Source organism: Scyliorhinus torazame, chromosome 4 (assembly GCF_047496885.1).
Source record: "Scyliorhinus torazame isolate Kashiwa2021f chromosome 4, sScyTor2.1, whole genome shotgun sequence".
In the NCBI taxonomy this organism is placed as follows: domain Eukaryota; kingdom Metazoa; phylum Chordata; class Chondrichthyes; order Carcharhiniformes; family Scyliorhinidae; genus Scyliorhinus; species Scyliorhinus torazame.
This window is the reverse complement of record NC_092710.1, coordinates 295809063-295828015: the sequence shown is the minus strand read 5'-3', so window position 1 is coordinate 295828015 and position 18953 is coordinate 295809063. Positions and strand designations below refer to the sequence as shown.

The following is an 18953-nucleotide window of genomic DNA, read 5'->3' as shown; positions in this document are numbered from 1 at the left end:
GGGAGTGAGATGCTGCCCTGAGCAGAATATTGTATATAATTAAATAAACCTCTTCGCTTACCGCTGGCTTCCTCAAGTTACTAAACTTGTCAATTTACTGTTTCAATAAAACCAACCTACGCTACTAAGAGTTTTGACTGTGAAATTGGGAGCTGGAGATCTATGATTTTCAACATTTTTACTGGTGGTTGGGGAGGGGTATCTCTTAGGGAGAAAAATGTTTATGCAGAGTCCAATTTATGATAAAAATAATAATTTTGAGGAAAATACAATCTTGTGTATTTGTTTATTTTTTTAAAGCTAGTACCCATTAGGACCTAATGCATTAAAGGTAAGCGAACTTGGCGTGGGTCCCGGACTGTCAGCCAGTTGGCAAATGTGGGCCCTGAGAAGTTTTGAAAAGCACTGATCTACAGAGGCCCTCATTCATGCCTTTTGTTACTTCTCGATGTGACTCCTAATTGATATCCCACATTCTACCCTCTTCAAATTTGATGTCATCCAAACTCTGCTCTCCATGTCTTGTACCGAGTCCCAGTTACTCTCGCCCCTGTTGTCGCTGACCTTCATTGACTTCCAGATAAGAAGTGCCTTGATTTAAAAATCCTCACCAGGGCGGCATGTGGCACAGTGTTTAGCATTGCTGCCGACGGCGCCGAAGACTCTGGTTCGAATCCCGGCTCTGGGTCACTGTCCGTGTGGAATTTACACATTCTCCCCGTGTCTGCGTGGGTTTCACTCTCACAACCCAGAGATGTGCAGGGGAGGTGGATTGGAAACGCTAAATTGCCCCTTAATTGGAAAAAAAAATAATTGGGTACTCTAAATTTATTTTAAAAAAAACAAAATTCTCACCCGTGTTTTCTAATCCCTCCATGACCACGCCTCTCCATCTAATAATCTCCTCCAGTTTTGCAACCCTCTGAGATACCTGTTCTCTAATTCTGGACTTGTGTATATCCCCAATTTGAATCACTCACCTGGGCCCTACATTTTAGGATTCTCACTCGATGCCTCTCTACCATTCTTCTTTTCAAGCACTCCTTAAAACCTTGCTCTTGGAGCAAGCTTTTGGCTATCTGACTTGACTCATTTGGCTTGGTGTCATATTTTATTTTATAATGCTCCTGTGAAGTAACGTGGCATGTTTTGATTACATTACAGGTACATAGATTTATGTACAGGTAACTTTCAAATTTACATAATGCCAATTTACTGGAATTCCGGTTTTACAGACAGGTTTGCTTGTTTGGGGTGAGTGTTACTTTGGTTTATTTTCTTCAGTCGATCAGGCTGTAGCATTCCCTCGTGGAGATTATTTTATTTAATCGTTTGCTGACTCTTCTGTTTTTGCATATGGCCAATAAATTTATCTTTTTGTTTGGTCAATAAATCCATCTTTTTATATTGCTGTTCTCTGATTATTTTACTATAATTCTAAGAGTAAACTACACCTGTTTTAAGGAAAATCCTTTTTTACGGAATGAACTCGGCTCAGACCCATTTCATAAAAACGTGATTTACCTGTATGCATTTTTAAACAAAAAGGACCAGGAAGAGAAAGTTGTTGAAACCTTGCTTGTATCTTAATGGATTTGTTGCCTTTGACCCAGTATTTGTATTCCAATTCCAAATTAGTCTATTTGCATTCTTGTGTTGATCGATAGACTGCATTACTTTTATTTATGAGCGGAAAAAAATTAAACTGTTTTGATTTTGTCTATTTTAAGGGACACCCATATTTTGGGGGAAGGCATTTTGTAGACAGTCAGTTGCGGAGCATTGATCTCCGCATAGGACATTTTGCTTTCTACATTTAATGATTGCCATTTCTTAGGCTTGTAGTTAGTGAAATACACTGGCCTCTCCAGAATGCTTGGTGCCAAGTCACTTTTGGGTTTCAGAATTTTCCAAACTATGGAATGGTGCTAAAATATCTAAACACAAAGAGTATGAACCAGGAAACACCATGAATATATATATTTACCTGAAACAGAAAACAGTGTTTTTAAAAAATGGGGTTTCCCATTTAAGATGACGATGAGAAGTTTTTTTGTGGAATTCTCTTCCCCAGAAAGGATTGCAGGCAGAGTCACTGAATATTTTTAAGGCGGAGGTAGATTGACTCCCTTATACAAGAGTCTTAGGGGATAGGCATGAAAGTGGAGTTGAGGCCACAATTTAATCAGCTGTGATCCTATTGAATGGAAGAGCAGGCTCGAGGGGCCAAATGATCTCCTAATTTGTACATTTAGAGTCATAGAATCATACAGCACAGTAAAGGCCCATGTGCCCATTGTGTCTGTGCCTGTCAAAAGTGACCACCTAACCATTCTCATTTTCCATCACTTGGCCCATATATAGCCTTGTATGCTCTTGGATTGCAAGTGCACATCTAAATACTTCTTAAAAGTTATGAGGGTCCCTGCCTCTACCACCCTTTCAGGCAGCAAATTCGAAGCTCCCACCACCCTCTGAGTAAAAACGCTTTTCCTCTCATTCCATCTAAACATCCTACCCCTTACCATAAATCTGTGCCCCCTGGTCATTGATGCCTCCACCGAGGGGCAACATTTGTTCCTGTCTACTCCATCTATGCCCCTCATAATCTTATACATCTCAATCATGTCCCTCCCCGGTCTCCTCTGCTCCAACGACAACAACCCGAGTCTATCTAATCTCTCTTCATAACCAACACTCTCCAGCCCTGACACCATCCTGGTCAATCTCCTCTGCACTCTTTCCAGTGCTATCACATATGTCCTATAATGTGGATTGCAGAATTGCACACTACTCGAGCTCTGGCCTAACCAAAGATTTATGTCGTTCCAGCATAACCTCCCTGCTCTTAAACTCTATGCCTCAGCTAATAAAGGCAAGTATACAGCTCTGTACCTTGTCTAATAAAGGCAAGTATAACAGATGCCTTCTTAACCACTATCTACCTGCCCTGCTACCTTAAGGGGCTGCTGTACATGCACACCAAGATCCCTCTGATCCTCTGTGCTTCCCAGGGTCCTGCCATTTATCATGTTTTCCCTTACCTTGTTTGTCCATCACCGTACACTTATCTGGATTAAATTCCATTTGCCACTGATCAGCCCGTCTATATTCTCTTGTAATTGAAGGCTATCCTCCTCCCTATTTGCCACCCCCACCAATTTTTGTATCATCCGCAAACTTGCTGATCAACCCTCCTACATTCATATCTAAATTATTTATATAAATCACGAACAGCAAGGCCCCAACACTGATCCCTCTGGGACATCACTGTACACAGGCTTCTACTCAAAAAAAAAAAAAACACCTCAACCATCGCTCTTGATTCCTGCCACTCAGCCAATTTTGGATCCAACTTGCCTAATTTCTTTGGATCCCATGAATCCTTTGCTATCGCTCTCCCGTATGGGACCTTATCAATAGCTTTGCTGAAGTCCAAGTAGGCTATGTCAAATGCGCTTCCCTCATCTACACACCTGATCACCTCTTTGAAAAATACAATCATGTTGGTCAGTCTTGACCTCCCCTTAACAAAACCATGCTCGCTGTTCTTGTTAATCCCCGCCCCTCCAAATGCAGTCTACCTCTGACTCTCAGAATTGCTTCCAATAGTTTTCCAACATGGGTTAGACTGAATGACCTTTAGCTTCCTGGTTTTTCTCCTTTGTTGAATAATGGTACCACATTGGCCATCCATTGGGGTGCTGTTGGGCAGGGATCGAGCAGTTTGGAGACCTATTTGTGGGGGGGTGGGGGGAGAGCTTTTCGAGCCTAGAGGAATTGGAAGAGGAGTATGAGCTGGCCAGCGCAAATGGGTTTCGGTACTTACAGGTACGGTAAATGGTATTCTGTTCGGAAGCAGATGCATTCCTTTCCCGACCTATCCCCCCCCCCCCCCCCCCCCCCCCCCCCCCCCCCCCCCCCCCCCCCCGGCTGCAGGACAAGGTGGTGTCGAAAACAGGAGTTGGTGAGGGTGTCGGAGATTTATAAGGAGTTAATTGATTGGGAAGGGGCTCCAATAGGGGAAATGGGAGGAAGAGCTGGGAGGGAGGTGGAAGTGGTTCAAAGGGTGCATATGACAGTGGCCAGAATGAGCAGATTCTTGAGGGGTGTGGAGGATTGGTGTGGGCGGTGTGCGGGGAGGCCTGTGAACCATGTCCACATGTTTTGGGCTTGTCCGAAGCTGAGTGGATTCTGGCAGGGGTTCACTGAGGTTATGTCTGAGGTACTGAAGGTGAAGGTTGCCCCGAGTCCAGAAGTGGCGATTTACGGAGTGTTGGAAGACCCAGGGGGCGAAAGAGGCCGATGTCTTGGCCTTTGTCTCCCTGGTAGACCAGATGATGATTTTGTTAGGACTAGAGGGGCTCGGGGTTGCTGAAGCTGGGGGTGTGAGTGAGCGACATCACTGAATTCTTTAGGCTGGAAAAAAATCAAGTTTTCCTTGAGAGGGTCTGTAGGGAGGTTTGCCCGGAGATGGAAGCCGTTTATTGACTTCTTGAAGGATAGTTAAGACGTCAGTTGGAGGGGGGGGTTTGCATTATTAGTAAGAACTTAACTTAAATCGATTGTAAGAAGCGCGAGAATGTTGGAAGGTGTACAAACTGTGGGTAGAGTTGAGGAATCGCAAAGAAAAACAGACACTGATTGGATGTATGTACAGACCCCTAGTAGTAGTCAGGATGTGGGGCAGAAAATAAATTGGGAGATAGAAAAGGTACATAAGAAAGGCAATATTACAATAATAACGGGGACTTCAATATGTAGGTAGACTGGGAAAATCAGGTTGGAGACGGATCCCAAGAAAAGGAATTTGTGGAATGTCTGCGGGGTGGATTTTTGGAGCTTTTGGTAGAGCCCACTAGTGAACAAGCAATTCTGGATTTGGTGATGTGTAATGAGGCACACTTGATTAAGATGAAGGAACCCTTCGGGGGCAGTGACCACAATATGACACAATTCACCCTTCAGTTTGAGACGGAGAGAAGCTGGAGTCAGAGGTAATGGTTTTACACTCAAGTAAAGGTAACTACAAAGACATGAGGGAGGAGCTGGCCAGAGTCGATTGGAAGGGGAGCCTAGCAGGGAAGACAGTGGAACAACAATGGCAGGAGTTTTTGTGGGTTATTCGGGAGGCACAACAGAAATTTATCCCAAGGAGGTGGAAACATGCTAAGGGGATGGCAAGGCAACCATGGTTGACGAGGAAAGTCAAGGACAACATAAATGCAAGGAAAAAAACATAAGATGGTGAGGATTAGTGGGAAACCAGAGGATTGGGAACCCTTTAAAAGCAAGCAGTGGACAACTTGGAAAAAAAAGCAATATGGGGGTGAGAAGATGAAATATGAGTGTAAGCTAGTGTAAGGGGCTGGTTTAGCACAAGGCTAAATCACTGGTTTTGAAAGCAGACCAAGGCAGGCCAGCAGCACGGTTCAATTCCCGTACCAGCCTCCCCGAACAGGCGTCGGAATGTGGCGACTAGGGGCTTTTCACAGTAACTTCATTACTTGTGACAAGCGATTTTCATTTCATTTTCAGTAGTGTAAAAGAAGATGTAAGAGTTTTTTCCGATATATGAAAGGTAAGACCACGGGAGGAGTGATGGGGAACAAAAATGGCAGAGGAACTGAATTGGTACTTTGCATCAGTCTTCACAGTGGAAAGCACCAGTGGCATAGCAGAATTTCAAGAGATTCAGGGGCAGAGATGTGTGTGTAGTGCTCATTGCTAAGGCAAAGGTGCTGGGAAAACTGGAAGGTCTGAAGGTGGATAAGTCATCTGGACCGGATGGACTATACCCCAGAGTTCTGAAGAGAGATATGAGGAGATTGTGGAGGCATTGGTGGTGATCTTTCCTGAATCGCTGGAGGCAGGGAGGGAGGCAGAAGACAGGAAATTATAGACTGGTTAGCCTGACTGGTTGCTGGGTAAGACTTTAGAGTCCGTTATTAAGGATGAGATTGCGGAGTACTTTAGAAGTGAGTGGTAAAATAGGACTGAGTCAGCACAAATTCGTCAAGGGGAGGTCAGGTTTGACAAATCTGTTAGAATTCTTTGAGGCGGTAACGAAGAAGTTAGACAAAGGAGAACCTGGACGTGATCTATTTGGATTTTCCGAAGGCCTTTGAAAGGGTACCATACGGGAGGCTGCTAAATCCGATAAGAGCCCATAGTGTTAAGGGCAAGGTATGGCATCGATGGAGGATTGGCTGACTGCCAGAAGGCAGAGTGGGAATAAAAGGGTCATTTTCAGGATGGCAGACAGCGACTAGTGGGGTGTTTCTGGTGTAGTTCATTCACTTCTGCCTTTCATTTGGAACCAGATAGAATTGGAACAGCAGATCTAATGGCAGTAATCACCAAATACTGCAAAAGGGCCCCGACAACAACCCAACAATAGTAATGAAGACTTGTGTTCCAGGACTAGCCATGTCCCTCACAAGCTGTCCCAATACAGCTGCACCATTGGCACCTTACCAATCATGTGGAAAAATTGCCCGGCTGTCCTGTCCACAAAAAGCTGGACAAATCCAATCCAACCAATTACTGCCCATCAGTTGACTCTCGATCATCAGCATGATGGAAGGTGTCATCATCAATGCTATCAAGCAGCACTTGTTCAGCAACCATTTGCTTGGTGCTCAGTTTGTTTTCTGCCAGGGCCACATGGCTCCAGACATGAACTAAAGATTTGGATGTGAGATGAGAATAACTGCCCTTAGCATCAAGACGGAAATTGATTGAATGTGGTGTCAAGGCGCCATAGCAAAATTGAGATCAATGGGAATCTGGAGGAAAACACTCCACTGGTTGGAGTCATACCTTGCACAAAAGAATATGGTTGTTGGAGATCAATCACCTTGGAGGTCAAGTCACCTTCCAAACCCACTACCACTGCCATATAGAAAGGCAAAGGAAACAGAAATATGGGAGCCTCACCACTTGGAAATTCCCATCCAAATCGCACACTATCCTGACTTGGAAATATATCGCTGTTCTTTCACTGTCATGGGGTCAAAATCCTGGTGCTCCCTCTCTAATAGCACAGTGGATGTACTGACACCAGGTGGACTGCAACAGTTCAATAAGCCGACTCACTACCACCTTCTGGAGGACAATAAAGGGTGAGCAACAAATGCTGGCTGAGCCAGTGAAGTCCACATCCTGTAAAAATGAAATTTTACCCCAACAAATCATTATCCCCAACAAAAGAGAATCTTGTAGCTGTACCCCTCACTATCAATATCCTGGGAGTTACAGTTGGCTAGAAACTGAAGGCAGCAAGTCATGTAAATCACCGAATCCCCATAGTGTAGAAGGAGGCCATTCGGCCCATTGAGTCTGCACCAACCCTCTGAAAGAGCAACCTACCTAGGCCAACTCCCCCACCCTATCCCCATTATCTTGTAACCCCACCTAACCATTGGAAACTAAGGGGCAATTTAGCATGGCCAGTCCACCTAACCCCCACATCTTTGGACTGTGGGAAGAAACCGGAGCACCCGGAGGAAACCCACGCAGACACTGGGAGAACGTGCAAACTCCACCCAGACAGTCAACCCAGGGTGGAATTGAACCCGGTCCCTGGTGCTGTGAGGCAGCAGTGCTACCCATTGTGCTGCCCATAGATAGTAGCTACAAGAGTTTTTGAAATATTTAGTGCGTGATCTCAGACTTTCAAGGTGCACTGCATCAACTCAACAGGGCTCCTTCAACAATACCTTCCAAACCCATGACGGAACTATCTAGAAAAACAAGAGCAGCAATTGCAAGGGAGCACCGCCACTTGCAAGTTTTCCTCTAAGCCCCATACCATCTTGACTTGGAACCATATGGTTTTCCTTCACTGTTGGGTCAAAATCCTGGATCTCTCTTCCCAACATCACTGAGTGTACTTACACCACATGGACTGCAGAGACTCACTAAGGTGGTTCACCACCACCTTAGAGGGCAATTAGCCAAGGGGAATTCATGCCACTAAGTCTAAGTTAGGTTAATGGTTGAATGAAGCCCCACTCCAGGGTCTTGAGTGTATAATCCAGGCTGTTGCTCCAGTGGCTCTGAGGCAGCATTGTACTGGTCAGATGTGCCCTCTTTTCGCTGACACTTGCCATGGATCGCAGTGTTTCAGTCAACCATTAAATCCTTCAAAAGCAAAAATCAGCCTATACACTTGTTTACAATTTGAACCCCCACTGTGGGTGGCCACTATTTTGAAAAGCGAAACAAAACACGAGCATCAAAATTTCATTAATGCAGCGCAGTTTGAATTAATTCTACAATCAAAACATTTTAAAACTGTTAAATTCATTGTCTTAGGCATCTGGGGCAAAAAGGTAATCTAGTTAATTCTGAGTCTCTTTGGCTATGGCATCATGTGGTTACCGTCTCTGGATCAGATTTGGCACTTTCACTTTCAGAATCTCTTCACAACCAAATCATGCCCCTCACCCTCCCCAACTACTGAATTAAATATTCATTTTTTGAACGGTATGATATTTTCTGCTTTCCATGATTTGATAATTAAGCCACACAAAACATCAAGCAGGGGGGTATTATGCATATTTCCACTCTTTGTGAAGGTTTTCCCCTCGCCTGTTTCACTCAGTGTCACCATTGAATGGCTTGTTGAGTCACACTTATAGAAGTTGAACTATGGATGTTACACATCCTGTATATCGCAGTGTGGGTGTTACTTCTATGCAGTACCTCTTGATCTCGGCAGTTATGAGATCTGAGCATGTCCCACAAATAAACTGCATTCCTTAGGAAGACCACAGACACCTATTCCACACAATTGATTCATAACTTCACTCCATCCATCCAGTGTCATGGATATGCACAAAATACCTGTAGGGAACTTGATATTCTGCATTTATGCTTGAAAGTTACCATAGGCTTAAATTTTGTTCCGTCAATCATGAAGCTAGTATCACCGTGACTGATGTCTTCATGTTCTTGTCATTTTCACTAGAACTGTTTTGAGAGCATTTCCACTCTAGGTTGGCTGCTGGGCAGATCAAAATTCACGGGCGTTTCATCTACGTTGCCTATGTGATACAATGAGTTGTTGCTGCGGTCTGATGATGAGCTACTGGAAACATAGTTTTGGCATGCAGTCTCTTAATAGTCTCTGAAGGATCTTGGTTTTCACACAGCACGAGGTTGTTTTGTTCTATAAAGCGACACCAACTAGCCATTGGTCTGAAATCTTTGTGGGAGTCTAGGTTTGATTTGGCGTTCAAGTGTGCATATGCACATTACGTTTTTGGTTATGTTATTGACTTATTTTCTTTTTTTTAATAAACATTTTATTAAGGCATTTGTGGTTTTATAACAAAAGATACAAATGTAAACATAATTCCAATGCGTAACACCCCACTCCATCTCTCACTGTTCTCGCCTAAGCCAAACAAAAATAACCTAACTTCCCCGTACCCCTAAACCCCTTCCCACAATTGAATCTGCTGACGGTTTTCTGTTTTCCCCGAAGAAGTCAATAAACGGCTGCCACCTCCGAACAAACCCTAACATTGATCCTCTCAGGGCAAACTTAATTTTCTCATGCCTGAGAAACTCAGCCATGTCGCAACCCATACCCCTGATTTTGGGGGCTCCGAGTCCTTCCACGCTCATAAGATCCGTCTCCGGGCTACCAAGGAGGCAAAGGCCAAAACGTTGGCCTCTCTCGCCCCCTGGACTCCCGAATCTTCTGACACTCCAAAAATCACCACCTCTGGACTCGGCGCCACCCTTGTTTTTGGTACTGTGCGGATGACATCCGCAAATCCCTGTCAGAATCCCCTGAGCTTCGGACATGCCCAAAACATGTGAACATGATTTGCGGACCCTCCTGCACACCTTGAAAGAAAAAGTAGATATTCTCAATGTTGATTGTGAGGCATGTTTGAGATGCTCAGATGGTGCATATAAATGCTATATAAATGCGTATTAATCTATTGTCTTGCTCAGGATGTAAAGTTTAAAACCAACAGGTGATTCAATAAGTTTGCTGGTTTTGTATTGTACTACTGAGCTTTTATGCTGTGACTTAAACAAAATCATTTTTGATCTTGCTTGAGTTGGAACGGTTTGAGTGAAAACTAACTTGTGAACATAAATGCTCAGTTTTGGGTGGAAGTACATTGATTTGATTTACCCTGTATTTCTATGGTCCAGATTTGAGCTGCAACAAGGGGTGGGATACGGAGTCTGCACGTTCTCTGTGTCTTGTTAGATGAATTGGACATTCCGAGTTCACCCTCTGTCCCCCGAACAGGCGCTGGAATGTGGCGACTAGGGACTTTTCACAGTAACTTCATTGCAATGTTAATGTAAGCCTACTTGTGACAACAATTTAAAAAAATTATTACTGTAGAGAAAAATTATTACTGTAGCGAGCACTCAAATCTGATGTTATAAAAATGAACAGACCAGATGGATCTGATGCTGACTCCCATCTGTTCAAGAAAGTTATATTTAAAAAAAAAAGGAACAGATTTCTTCTGGAAATATTACCAACAAAAATTCATGTTGGGCAGGATGCTCTGAGTCAGATTTAAATGTTGCAGGGCATGGAGCTTGATTGGGTCTGAAAGGAAATAACTTTCTTTTTTGAATGTACAGAGAAGTAACTTTCTCCTTTATTCTTAAACAGAGGAGCGCAGGATAAAGACATTAGGAAAAGTACATAGAAATTGCTTATGGTACCGATTACGGTCAGGAAAATCGGGTCACAGTGCGATTCCCACATTAAAGTAAGTATTTTGGTTTTCAGTCTTTTGGCTAAACGTCAACTTTTGTAAGAGTCGAGCAGGTATTGTCTGATTCATAAATTATGGTCCAATTACAAATGCTTCATAGCTTCTGTGAGCCCAGAGAATCCAGCAAAATTAACTACATAAAATACAGTAGCTGCAGTGAGAGAAGTACAAGACACATCAAAACTTGTCAGATATCATTTGAAAAGCTTTACCAGTCTCTGGATCCTTGTTACAACCATTAACTTAAATGTAAAGCAGCCAAAGGCTGTCTTTCCAAGATTAATACGAACAATGGTATAGTTTTCTGATGGGGAGTATTGGGGTGGGAGGGGAAGAAGGGGGAAATGGGAGGATTCAGGGTAGTAGTTCACAAGCTATTATTGACAACCCCTGTGCTAGTCCAGCATAAGATATTTCAACAATGCCATTGATATACAATGTTAAAGATTATGTAAATGGAATCTTTTTTCGTGCATTCTCCACCATTCATGCAAAATACACACTGTAGTATAGCTGGCAATCCTAATTAATAACGAACCTTAAGCAATGCATGTGTGTAGGGCAGCAAGGGGCGCAGTGGTTAACATTGCTTCCTCTCGGCGGCGAGGACCCGGGTACGATCCCGGCCCCAGGTCACTTCCGTGTGCACATTCTCCCCGAGTCTGCATGGGTCTCACCCGCGCAACCCAAAAAGATATGCAGGGTAGATGGGTTGGCCACACTAAATGCCCCTTAATTGGAAAAAAAAAGAACTGCTACTCTAAATTTATTTTTTAAAAAGCAATGCATACGTGTACAGGATTCTAGATGGAAAGAGATGGCTAAATATTTCTTCCTACTTGGTAGACCTAATTTCAAGGGATAAATCGCCTAGATCCACTTATTCACACTTCATTTAAAATAATTAACACTTTTAAGAAAAGGTAGAATTATGGAGTTTGGTACAGATTTCATGTATTTTTACTGTTTAAAACCCAACGACGGCGACCATTGTATTTTGTGTGATTAACATGTGATGGCACCTACCCCCTTGACAATGACTCCTGCGCAAATCTTCCCAGCGGTCACTCCTGTAGCTCTGGTTTACTCACTATAAGAGGGCCTGTTCTTCTATTCCCCTGTTTGATGGAACGTTCTGCCTAAACTACACTGCCTGGTTATCCGGTTAAAATCCTTTCTGTGTGGTGTGTTCAATTTCCCGTTTAATCATTCACTCTGCTGTCTCTTGTAAAGTGGCCCGACAGATGCATGTGAGGAAGGAAGGATACTATAAATTTAAAAACTGTAATGTTGATGCCCATACAGCAGAATTAGCTATTATGGCTACTTCAAACTTAGTGGAGTTGCTCTTAAGTAGATTGGATAGAAGTGGGTTACATGAAACTTGTCAGCTTAATTGATGTTTCATATGAATATTTCAGAAAGCGCAGATGTATTATTCCAGTCTACAAAATGTGATTTTTAATTAGATATTAAATTTTGAACATGTGTTTAATTGACGAACTGCATTGTCTCGCAAGGGTGGTGGTCCTAGACTGTCTTCAATTAAAATTTGAATTGATAAGATAATTTGCTTCAAAATTAAAAGCCATCACGTCACAAAATATGGTCATTATATTCAAGAGTATTTATTTTTCTCTCTCTTACACTCTACTTTCGCTTCTTCAACTGACACTGTAGCTTTCCATTATTTCTTGTACTTATGTTGTCCAGCAGAAGTACTTTCTACCCTTTGCTTCTCTCCTTTTACTCTTTCTTTGCTCTCTGCTGTAGAGACTGATGACTAGTATGCTGCCAATCATTATGTGCACTCCTGTTGCTTCGCTGCAATCTTTACATTTTTCCTAGGTTTTTTTGGCAAACTATTTCAACAAGTTTCCTTGTCACACAAATTTGCCATATAAAATGTGCATATCTATATATTACTGTTTTTTTGGTTTAACAGGGTCTGTAGATGTTTTAGAACTCCCTAATGCATTGTTCAAGCTGTATTTTGTTTATGTTTCACTATTGTGAAAATTCCTTCAACAGGCATGGTGAAGATCGTTTAATTTATTTGTCCTGCAATGTTCATTTATTGCTCGTCCAAAAGTTGCCCTGAGAAAGTGGCAGATTACATCCAGGGTGACCATTGCTTTTACAACTAAGTGGCTTGCTAGTTAGTTGCGAAGGCATTATGTCATGTGTAGGCCATGTTACATACACTTCAGCTAACAGGTGAAAAAGACCAGAGGACATTAAACCTTAACACAATTCAAAGATTCATTTTCTCACTTTTCAATAGCATTCAAACGATATTTCAGAACCACAATTTAAGAAAAAGCTATCTTCCTATATTTTCTATAAAGAACTACATTACAAGATGCCCCTCTTCTAGAACTCCAATAATCTTTTTGGTGCAAAAATCGGGTAATTGATGGCTTTCATCAACCCATTTGATCTTGGAGATTTATCATTTGTTTCGCACTAGCAAGGTCAATCCTTAATCCTCTCTCCCTACACTTATTCTTGAATGGACATTGTCCCATAAAAAATGATTATCCATGTAATATTCAAAGGGTAAACTGGTCTCAATACACTCTTTGTACAGAATTCCCCATAAAATATTTGACAAACAGAATTCCATATCCACTGCTGCTTAAAAGTGTTTTTATTGACTCCAGTTTTGCTAGGGCTCCTTGATGTCAAGGGCAACTACTCTGGAGTTCACCCCTTCCATCCATGTTGACGGATTAAAACTCCAGAGGTGAGGTGAGAATGGTTGCCCTTGACATCAAGAAGCCTGAGCAAAACTGGAGTCAATGGGATTCAGAGGGAAAAGTCTCTTCTGGTTGGAGCCATACCTAGCACAATGAAAGATGCTAAGGACAGTCAAGGCAGCATTTGACTTGTGTGTGGCAAGAAGGAGCCCGAGAAAAACTGGAGTCGTTGGGAATTGTTGAGTGCTGGTTAGAATCTCCATTGGTTAGAGTGCTGCTTCGCACAAAGGGAAGGTGATTGTGGTATTGGGGGCCAATCATCTCAGTCCCAGGTCGTCACTGCAGTAGTTCCGTGGTGATGCCCTAGGCTGACTCTCATTCATGATCTTTCTTCAGTGAGGGGGGTGCGGGGAGGGTTCAGTTGCATGGAAATTTAAAAAATCGAAGTGCAGGTTAATGATGAGGCTAATTGTTACCAGATAATAAGGAAGGGACAGAGCGTGTGAAAGTCATGGTAGTCGTGCAAGCGTAGGGAGAATTAATAATCAGACAAGTATATATTCAAGATTGCTTCTTGGAACAATATGTTGTTGAATTAACCAGGGAGCACGCTGTTTTGGATTTAGTATTGTGTAATGAGATGGGATTAATTAATGTTTTTGTTTAAAGGATCCTCTAGGGAGGAGTGATCATTGCATGCTTGAATTTCAAATTCAGTTTGAGGGCAATAAACCTGAGACCCACTGTATTCCTCTGGTGTGAAACCAAGGAATTACATAGGCCAAATCTGTCCTCGTGCCTTAGTGGGCAGAAAGACTAAAAGGTAGTACGGGTTGATGAACAATGGCAGATTTTTTCTTAAAAATGTTTTTATTCAACTTTTTCAATTTTATACATAAACAGTAAAACAATAACACAATCCCCTGGAACCCCACGCCATGCAGAAAGACCCCCCCCCCCCCCCCTTCCCTTTCCTCCTACTCACGATGACCAGCTCTATAAAGTACAGAATAAAACAGCTGCCATTTCCGGTAGAATCTCTCAATTGTCCCCTCACGTTGTACTTAACTTTCTCGAGATATAAAAACTCCACAAGGCCCCCACCAATATGATATAAAAACTTCTTAAGACCTCCCAGCCATATGATAAAAAAAACTCCATTAGATCCCCTTCGATCAATCAGCGAGGCGAAGGCCAGAACGTCAGCCTCTGTCCATGTCTGCAGCTCCGACGGTAGGTCTGACACCTCAAAGATGGCCCCTATGCTGCAGAGCTTCAGTTCAATTTGTAGAATCGCTGATATGGTGCTAAAGAAGGTGACCCAGCACACAACCAGAACATGAACACATGATTAGCCCAGCCCATCCCCCAATGCTCTCGCTCATCCTCCAATCCTGTAAACAACCTGCTCATCCTGGATTTGGTCAGATGGCCCAATGCACTACCTTCAATTGCATCAACCCTAACTTTTCACATGACAATGTAGCATTCACCCTATGCAGGGCCTTACACCACACACCATCCTCCAGCTCCAACTCCAACTCCTCCTCCCATTTACCTGTAACCACCTCCGCAGACATTGCATCTAATAATCTTTATTGTCACAAGTAGGCTTACATTAGCACTGCAATGAAGTTACTGTGAAAAGCCCCATGTCGCGACTTTCCGGCGCCTGTTCGGGTACAAGGAGGGAGAATACAGAATGTCCAAGTTACCTAACAGCACGTCTTTCAGGACTTGTGGAAGGAAACTGGAGCACCCGGAGGAAACCCAAGCAGACACAGAATGTGCAGATTCCGCACAGTGACCCAAGCTGGGAATCGGACCTGGGACCCTGGTGCTGTGAAACAACAGTGCTAACCACTGTGCTGCCCATCTTCCATCAAAATCCCACCCTAAATCCCCAACATATTCCCCTCCTTCATCCCTGCCAGCAACAAAACGCTCTCCAATAACGAGAAAGGCTGAGTTTGTCAGAAAGACCTTTCTTGTGAAATTCCAAACCTAAAAATATCAGCCTGTGAAAGCCCAAATTTCTCCGACAACGCCTCCAAGCTCAAAACCCCATCGAAAAACAAGTCCTTTATCCATTCCACCCCTTCTCCCATCCCCTAAACCAATCGTGCCAGCTCAAGCATGTTGTTTGCACAGATCAGTGCCAGCATCGATAACGCCTGCAATGGGTAGTAAGAAGTTTTACAACGCCAGGTTAAAGTCAAACAGGTTTGTTTCAAATCACTAGCTTTCAGAGCGCTGCTCCTTAGGTGAATTAAGAGGTAGGTTCCAGAAACATTTATATAGTCAAAGATGCAAGATGATACTTTGAATGCGAGCATTTGCAGGTAATTAATCTTTACAGAGTCAGAGAGAGGGGTAACCCCAGATTAAAGAGGTATGATTGAAGCCAGGACAGTTGGTAGGATTTCACAAGCCCAGGCCAGATGTTGGGGGATGAATGTAATGCCACATGAATCCAAGGTCCCGGTTGAGGCTGTACTCGTGTGCGGAACTTGGCTATACGTTTAGGCTCTGCGATTCTGCGTTATCGCGCGTCCTGAAGGCCGCCTTGGAGAACGCTTACCCGAAGATCAAGGGCTGAATGCCCTCGATTGCAGAAGTGTTCCCTGACTGGAAGGGAAGTTTGCGAGCCCAGGCCAGATGGTAGGTGGTGAATGTAATGTGACATGAATCCAAGGTCCCGGTTGGGGCCGTACTCGTGTGCGGAACTTGGCTATATGTTTCTGTTCTGCGTTATCGCGCGCCCTGAAGGCCACCTTGGAGAGTGCTTACCCGAAGATCAGAGACTGAATGCCCTCGACTGCTGAAGTGTTCCCCGACTGGAAGGGAACATTCCTGCCTGGCGATTGTTGCGCAATGTCCGTCCACCCGTTGTCGCAGCGTCTGCATGGTCTGGCCAATGTACCACGCTTCGGGACATCCTTTCCTGCAGCATATGAGGTAGACAACGTTGGCCGAGTCGCACGAGTATGTACTGCAAACCTGAGGAGTGGTGTTCTTGCGTGTAATGGTGGTACCTATGTCAATGATCTGGCATGTCTTGCAGAGATTGCCATGGCAGGGTTGTGTGGTGTTGTGGTCGCTGTTCTGAAGGCTGGATTGTTTGCTGCAAACCATGGTTTGTTTGAGGTTGTGCGTTGTTTGGAGGCAAGTAGTGGGGGTGTGGAGATGACCTTGGCAAGATGTTTGTCTTCATTGGTGATGTGTTGAAGGCTGCGAAGCAGATGTTGTAGTTTCTCCCCTCCGGGGGAAGTACTGGACGACGAAGGGTGCTCTGTCAGTTGTGTCCCGTGTTTGTCTTCTGAGGAGGTCGGTGCGTTTTTCTTGCTGTGGCGCGTTGGAGGAGCATTGCTCCGAAAGCCAGTGATTTGAAACAAACCTGTTGGACTTTAACCTGGTGTTGTAAGACTTCTTACTGTGCTCACCCCAGTCCAACGCTGGCTTCTCCACATCATGGCTACCATTGACACCGCAAACTGCCGGCTCAAAGGAGAGAGGATCTCCAAGAAGATCGCGCGTATAGTCATAGAATTTACAGTGCAGAAGGAGGCCATTCAGCCCATCGAGTCTGCACCGGCTCTTGGAAAGAGCACCCAACCCAAGCCCACAACTCCACCCTATCCCCATAACCCAGCATCCCACCCAACACTAAGGGCAATTTTGGATACTAAGGGCAATTTAGCATGGCCAATCCACCTAACCTGCACATTTTTGGACTGGGTTGGAAACCGGAGGAAACCTACGCGCACACTGGGAGAACGTGCAGACTCTGCACAGACAGTGACCCAAGCTGGGAATCGAACCTGGGACTCTGGAGCTGTGAAGCAATTATGCTCACCACAATGCTACCGTGCTGCCCTAACTGACATTACGTTTCTCCAAAGATGCAAGAAAGATCCATAAAGGGCTACAGATCACAAAAGTCGACCTACAGCACAGACTACGCTGAGAGACTCTGTCGTCGCATCTCTCTCACACTCCCCAACCACCTCGTACACCAGCTCTACAGCAGACGCCGCAACCTGGAAACCAAGATGGAGTCCATATTCTCAACTTGCGCTCAGGACGCAGCAGACCAGCTGCGGAACACTGCCAAACAGATGAGACAACGATACTATGCCACCTATATGCACACCAAGAACAGGAAGCTTGAGAAACTTGGCATCATCACCAGCAGCATCCAAGCCTCCCCGGTACCACAGTAGAAAACAATATATGGAAATCAATTGTCAACTTGTCGGACTACACCCTTCGACCATTGGTCTCGCGGCAGACACGGGGAATTCATCAGGTGGATGAGGCTCTGGGAGTTCTTCCACAGACCACAAGAGGCCGACAGCGAACCCAATGGGACAACCAATGAACCGGAACAGCAGACTGAGATCTGCAAAGAGGAAAGAATCGAATTGGACCCCACCGGAAGGCCGCTGCCCTAGACTCGACATGTATGTTCAAGCTGTCAGGAATTGCGTCAATGCCAGATTCATCAGTCGCATTCACAAGACAGCCCCGAACGTCACCCAAGCACAACGCAACGCCATCCGCGCTCTCAAAATCAACCGCAACATCGACATCAAACCAGCAGACAAAGGCGGGGCTACCGTCATATTGAACAGAACGGACTACTGCAAAGAAGTGTACCGACAACTCAACCACCAGGGTCATTACAGACAGTTACCCGCAGATCCAACCAAGGAACACACTCGCCAACTTAACCGACTGATCCAAGACCTTGGATCCAGATTTTCAGAGCACCCTACGTGCTCTCATCCCACGTACACCCCGCTTTGGAGATCTCTACTGCCTCCCCAAAATACATAGGACGGCCTGGTATGTTGACCGTATTGTATCGGGCAATGGGACCCTGTGTGAGAACCTCTCTGGCTACATCGAGGGCATCTTTAAACCCATCGTACAAGGAACACCCAGCTTCTCTCGTGATACGATGGACTTCTTACAGAAACTCAGCACTCATAGTGTTCAATTCTGGTCGCCACACTACCAGAAGGATGTGGAGGCTTTAGAGAGGGTGCAGAAGAGATTTACCAGAATGTTGCCTGGTATGGAGGGCATAAGCTATGAGGAGCGATTGAATAAACTCGGTTTGTTCTCACTGGAACGAAGGAGGTTGAGGGGCGACCTGATAGAGGTATACAAAATTATGAGGGGCATAGACAGAGTGGATAGTCAGAGGCTTTTCCCCAGGGTAGAGGGGTCAATTACTAGGGGGCATAGGTTTAAGGTGAGAGGGGCAAAGTTTAGAGTAGATGTACGAGGCAAGTTTTTTACGCAAAGGGTAGTGGGTGCCTGGAACTCACTACCGGAGGAGGTAGTGGAAGCAGGGACGATAGGGACATTTAAGGGGCATCTTGACAAATATATGAATAGGATGGGAATAGAAGGATACGGACCCAGGAAGTGTAGAAGATTGTAGTTTAGTCGGGCCGTATGGTCGGCACGGGCTTGGAGGGCC

General features: G+C 44.4%; 1 protein-coding gene across 1 annotated transcript in view; it reads left to right on the top strand.

The window, feature by feature from the left end:
- The window catches only part of sec63 (SEC63 homolog, protein translocation regulator), a 141356-nt gene that overhangs the window by 23613 nt on the left and 98790 nt on the right, over positions 1–18953 (top strand). Inside the window, exon 2 of the mRNA XM_072499956.1 lies at positions 10658–10757. Coding sequence (XP_072356057.1) covers positions 10658–10757 — 100 coding nt within the window. The remainder of the gene's footprint in view (positions 1–10657; positions 10758–18953) is intronic.